General features: G+C 55.6%; 1 protein-coding gene across 2 annotated transcripts in view; it reads left to right on the top strand.

Moving 5' to 3' along the window:
• The first annotated feature begins 1,396 nt into the window (after nt 1–1,396).
• SOGA1 (suppressor of glucose, autophagy associated 1) overlaps nt 1,397–6,221 on the top strand; it is an 87,777-nt gene continuing 82,952 nt past the window's right edge. For both annotated transcript variants that reach the window (XM_034787255.1, XM_034787254.1), the window contains exon 1: nt 1,397–2,331. In XM_034787255.1, the coding sequence (XP_034643146.1) occupies nt 1,672–2,331 (660 nt within the window). In that variant the 5' untranslated portion in view covers nt 1,397–1,671. The remainder of the gene's footprint in view (nt 2,332–6,221) is intronic.

Here is a 6,221-nt window from a genome sequence, read left to right as displayed (position 1 = left end):
ACCTATGGCAGGCCACAGGAAATAACTCAGCAGGCCGCATGTTTGAGACCCCTGCTTTATAGGAAGGGTCTTTACTCTTTTGTGTCTTCTTTGCTGTATTTCTGCAGGCCCCTCACATGCCCCGAGTCCTACCATGTTTACGATGTTTTGTAAATGTTTGCAATGTGGGTATAACTTGTATAGCAGCAGCTACATCAAAGACAGTGTTTCTCTTAGAGAGACTGAAGAACAGACTTTAGTGGTGATATGGTCAGTATCGCAAAAAGAATTGCACCACAGCTGACAATAAGCATTTCACAAAAAACTTACATGGGGTGGGAAGTTAGGTACCTACTGAAGATCTGGGGAAGAGTGAGCGCAAGCCCATCCTGCTCTAAAGGCCCCTCCCAAGCCTAAGGGGAGGAGCCACTGAACCAAGTTCTGAACTGAAGTTGGGGGACAACTAATGAACAGGGGACAGGAGTGAGGGTCATAGGGTCAAAAGTAGGGAGCCGGAAGGGACTACCAAGCAGAGAATCCCAGACAGCGCCCACTGCTCCTCGAAGGCTTCCAGGAACCAGTGGATGCAGCCCAGAGGAACTCTGCCCAGATACGTGATCTGACGGAGGAGCAGAAATAGGCCCCACAGTCGCAAAGCACCTTCCTCCTCCTGGTATGGTGGATGGCGACCTTGGCCAGTGGCAGGAGGAGGTTGATGAGGAGGTCTCGTGACTTTGTGGGGCCATGGATGGGGTGAGCGTAGATCAGGAGGTGCGTGGAAAAGTGCAACCAGAACCTGAGGAGAAGGTTCTGGAGGATCCGGAAAAGGGGCTGCAGTCTGGTAAACTCCAGGTAGACGTGCACCAGGGTCTCCCTCATGCCGCAGAAGGGAGAGGTGTCAGGGAGGGGATGAAGAACCGTTCCAGGTACATGCCCCTGCTCTTGGCTCCATGAAGGAGCTGCCAGCTGATATCCCGGGCAGACTGTGGCACCAAGGTGGAATACCAGACTGGCCCGGCGAGGTTGGGGCGGCTGAGCAGGAAGGATGGGGTGGTGGAGCCACAAGACAGACTGGGCTCTAAGATGCTTTTCCTTGGGGTGTCTGGAAGGTCCCAACCCCTATGGTACCTTGCAGGGAGCCCTAATTTTCTTCCTGGCTGCTGCTGAGGCCAGTAGAGGGAGGCTGCTCCCCAGCCCCCGAGCTACCGTCCTGCCCGCTCAGTGCCCGCACAGCCCGGCGCGCGGCTCTGACTGTGCCGGGAGGAAATTCCCCCTCGCAGCCCAGCCAGAGAAGGGGTCGCTGTTGCCTTGAGGATCCCACTGCCCCTCTGGCGCCCGTCTCCGCCTTTTGTTCCCAGACCGTGCGCGTCACCGTCTCGGCGGCTGCTGGGCGGAGACACCCAGACGGAGCAGCGCTGCCGCCGGCGCAGGAGGCATCCCCGTGGCGTGGCAAAGGGACGCTTAGGGCCACCGGGCGCTGATTACAGCCCAGCACGCAGCCAGTTCCCGGGCGCAGGAGGGACCAGCGCGCCGATCCCGAGCTCCCGGCCAGAGCGTTCGGCTAGCGGGGCGCGCCGCAGCTCCCGGAGCGAGCCGCGGAGCTCCGGGCCGGCGCTGCGATCCCTGGCGCGCCCAGAGGGATGCGCGCCTTCAGCCCGAGGCTCTGGGGCCGGTGAGCAGCGCGCAGCCGGCATGGAAGCGGCCGAGGCGGAGCCGAGTCAGCCCGTCAGCCCGGCCCCAGCGCCGCCGCCTGAGAAGAAGAAGCTGCAGCGGGCGCCATCCCCGGCCAGACCCAAGGATGTGCCCGGCTGGTCCCTGGCCAAGAGCCGGCGCGGCAGCCACCCCGGCTCGCCGGCCTCGCTCTGCGGGAAGCAGGGCGCGGGACCCGGGAACTCGCGGCGGCCGGGCGGGGGCAAAGACGGGCGGCCCGAGAAGAAGGGGAAGCAGCCGCAGCCCGCCGGGGGCCGGGGCTCCGGGAAGGGGGTTCCGGGCCGGGCCGGGGCCAAGGCGAAGGGGCGGTGCCGGGGGCCAGCCGGGGAGGAGCCGCCGCCCCCCCTGAGCCTGACGGACAGCAGCTCGGAGGGCTCGGACTGTAGCGCCTCGGAGGAGGCCAAGCTGCTCTCGCTGGAGCTGGGGCTCAGCAGCAGCGATCCCGAGTCCCCGGCCCTGCTCTCCGGCCAGGGCATCTCGCCGCCGCCCGACGAGCCCTCCGCCGCCTCCATGGCCAGCAGCCGCCTGCAGCTCAGCACCTCGCTGGCCTTCTCCGACCTCACCGAGGAGCTGCTGGACGCGGGGCAGGAGGGCCTGGCGCGGGAGCTGGAGGAGTTGCGCTCCGAGAACGACTATCTCAAGGTGCGGGGCTGGCCGGGCGCGGGGCAGGGGGCACGTAGGGCTCGGAGCGGACCTGGCGCAGGGAGTTGCTGGAGCGGTATCGGGGCCGGGCGGCAGGCAGGCGGGCGGGGGGTTTGGGTCACTGTCCGGGGCAGGAGGACCCGGCACGTCGGGGGTTGTTAGGTGCTGGGGAGGGTGGGTGTCACTCGGGCTCCAGCTGTGTTGTGCCCCGTCCTCTCGCTTCTCCCGCCCCCAAAGGCCAGCTGTGCCGGGGCGGGGCACGGCCCTGGGCGGGGAGCGGCTGCGGAGCCGTTAGGTTTGTGTTTGGGTGATGTCAGGTTCATCGCTTGTCAGCCGCGGCCCTGGCTCGGAGGGCGGCCGGGCCGGGCTGTGTCCAGGCCCCCTGCCGAGCAGCGGGCTAGTGCTCCAGGAGGAGGCTGGTCTGAGCGCAGCGGGCACGGCTCGGTGGCTGTGGAAGCCCGGCTCAGGGGCTGCCTGGAGCTCGGTGTTGTAGGAAAGTCCATAAAGAGGCTGCCAGGTACAGCTGCTAGAGGGAGCAGCAGGGTCTGTACAGATCACTGTGGGGTGCTGGCCTGGGGGACAGGCTCCGGGTCTGGTTCACTAGCCCCATACTGTCCCCCTGCCTTATTGCTCACTATATGCATTGCCTCTGGCCTTGCCCCATTTACAGAGGTGCAGTTTGCCCCAGCCTGGTTTAAAAGCTGTGGATTACTGGTTTAGACTCAGTTCATGCAAAGCCAAATAAAGTAGTAGGGTGGCTTTTTTTTTTTTTTTTTTTTTTGAAAGTACATTGGCAGGAAGTCAGGGCTTCAGGCAGACAGGCCCTTTCAGTATTCTGATACAGAACTGCTGCAGATATTCAAAGTTGTCATGGCAATGGAACAACATTTCCTAGACCTTAGAAACAAACAATGACATGTTAAAAACTCTGCTCAAAGCTCATTAGACCTGTGACTTGGGAGATTTCTCAGCTCTGGAAAAGGATCACCATCCTTAACCAAATGTGGCTCTGCCCCCTTGCCTGTGTGGTGGAGGTGTAATGCTTAACAGCTGATGTAGAAATGGGGTTGGGGCTGGTCAGTATGAAATAAGGTCTGCCAGATGTTCTGGCTCACGCTGCCAATCTGCCATGCCTGTCTGCTCGCAGGAACAGAGCAAAGCAAGTGTGATGCTCTTGCAGTACACCCATTGCCACCATGAAGCACAATGACTGGTTCACCTAGCACGTGTTGACGCTGTTGGCCTCATTTTGGGGAACAGATTTTCCAAATCATTTACTTTTCCATTAGTTCTTTCTCATGTGTGCTGTCAGCATGGCGTCCGCGTGTGCCTCGGGGCCATTTTCCAGGCCTGTGGCTTTGCTATCTAATTCATTAACACGTGAAACAGGATGGAGGGCTTGGTGTTTGGGAATGGGATAAAGGGGCTTTTACCTGTAGGGAACTGGTCTGAATCCAGGCTGGGACAATGAGCAAAGTTCTCTGTGATGCACAGGTTGAGTATTGCTGGAGAGTACAGGAAAATCTGTAGCTGTGACTGTACTTTAAAGAAAAGTACAGGAAAATGGGACTAAGTGGGCTGCAGGTACCTTCCACCCCCCAAATGTGCCTAGGTGATGTGGTGTTGGCTGAGATATACGTAGTCATCTCTGTAATCTGGAGAGCCACGTCACAGCAGGAGTGGGTTCAGAAAGGTGATTTTTATTCTTTGACACCTGCTGGTGCTGAGGATTCAGGTTGGAAGACAGGGCAGTTCTCAGATGCGGAGGCCAAAAGATTGCAAGTGTGTTGGGATTTCAGCTCTGAGATGAGCACCATGCAGAAGTAACACACTTGGGGATGCTTCCCGAGGCCTTTTGTCCATTAGCAAAGCTCTTGTTCACAGCTGGAGCCCAAACTCCTACCAGGATTAGTAGGAGGAGCTTTAGGGCTTTGATTTACTGTCTGTTAGAAAATACAGATGAGAATCCTCCAGTTTCCCAGGAATGTATTTAAAAACTATTCTGTCTATCCAGCATAAATAATTACACATCCCTGTGATCCCTTTCTGGTGACAATGTGCATATGTAGCATGGTTACGCATCTTACTAGACGCTGGCAGGATTCAATCCTACTGGTTATAAAATGAGAGACGGAGATTCAACTTGAGGCCCATGGCAATGCCAGGGTGACAATTACAGCACCCTATCCCCTTTGCCACCCCTGCTGCTGGGAAGGAAGAGGGGCTGGGTTTCTACTGGGGTGAATTTCTCCCGGCTGGAGACTTCATCTTTTATATTCATACTCTAGAGCCCAGCTATGCTGCTGCTCATACCTTTCCAAAGTGCAGTAGAGTGAGACTGATCTAATTCTGCAGAGACATTGCTGTCTGCAGACTCAGGAAGTCAGCACCGTGTTGATTTCAGGTGGGTCACCTTTGGAAGGTTTGCTTTGCAACCATGGGGACGAGACACTTTTTTGTTTAAAATGGGAGAGCTGAAATTCTGAAGAAGTTAAGTTAGGCACTCGCCAAGCAGAACTTTCATCTTGGGACTGGTGGATGGATTTTTTCAAGCCCTCGTGTATTGTACGATTCCTGCATTTCTGTAGCTGAATACATAGTAGGCAGTATAATAGTACAGCAATATTTCCTGACGTTAGGGAAGAGCTCCCAAGTGGATGAGTGATGCTCTGCTACAGCACTACACGTGGAGTGTGGCAAAGTGTCAGTAGTCCTGATCACACCAGTTATAAGCAGCTTATTTCAGGTTCCATTCCTGAACCCTCAACCTGGGGCTGCGGAGTAGTATGCTGTGCTCCAGCTGGTTAGAAATCACAGACAGACATGCCCTCCTGTGCACTGCAAAAGAAAACAAGTTGCTGCGTGAATTCTGCACAGCTTTTCACATGGGGGTACGTGAATAACGATGTGGTGGAGTGCGACCCTGGGAACCACTTGATAAAATTGGCTCCAAATTGAAAGAAGCGTTCATAGACTGCTAGGTTTTAAGGCCAGAAAGGATCATTATGATCGAGTGAGTCTGAACTTCTGTATAAGACAGTCCAAAGAATCTCTCCCAGTGGTTCTTGCAGCTAGCCTACAATGTCTGGTTGAGCTAGAGCTTCTCCTGACTCAAGTTCATCCTTCTTGGTTATTGATAAATCACTTATTTTCTAGGTCTCATGAAAATACTGAAGTCCAAATGCTTTGTCTTCGGCATGCTGTGTGTTTCCACCAAAAGCAGGTATTAAAGAAAGAGATTCCTGAGGAGGAGGCCCTCCCTTGTTCCATTTCTGACTGCCCAAGTAGAGCATGTCTATGCGAGCATTATGCACAGTATATTTATGAGCATCAAAGTATAAACACTTCCAGCAAAGTGCAGCTTCATATAAGTTAGCCAGTTGGTGTTGCCTCCCACCTTGGCTGTGATTATAAAAAGTGCCTGTTTAAATGGAAAACAAATAAACCAATTCCAACCCTCACCCTTTCCTCTCTGCTGCACATGCATCCTTGGGACACAGGGTTTTTCAAAGACTAAGAGGGCAAATTTTTGTGGGAGTTCCTTGCTAAAATATTGGCAGCGCTGGAAGAGATTTCTGTGCTGCGCTGAAGCTGCTGGCTCTTGGGGGCTGGGATGTTGTCTAATCTTTAGTAAGATAGGTTAAAACCAGAATCGCTTAGATTCCCAACCACCTCCAAACCCGTTCAGGGTTTGGCTAAAGTGAGATCCAGAAGCAAAGTGCCACTAAGGCCTTGGCTACACTCGCGGATTCACAACGCTGCTGCGGCAGCGCTGTGAAGCGCGAGTGTAGTCGCGCCGCCAGCGCTGCGAGAGCTCTCTCACAGCGCTGCAAGTACTCCACCTCTCCGAGGGGAATAGCTTGCAGTGCTGCGAGTGAGCGTGCAGCGCT

This window comes from Trachemys scripta, chromosome 12 (assembly GCF_013100865.1).
Source record: "Trachemys scripta elegans isolate TJP31775 chromosome 12, CAS_Tse_1.0, whole genome shotgun sequence".
Taxonomy (NCBI): domain Eukaryota; kingdom Metazoa; phylum Chordata; order Testudines; family Emydidae; genus Trachemys; species Trachemys scripta.
Note: the sequence above shows the minus strand (reverse complement) of the source record. Positions and strands in the feature narration are given on the sequence as shown.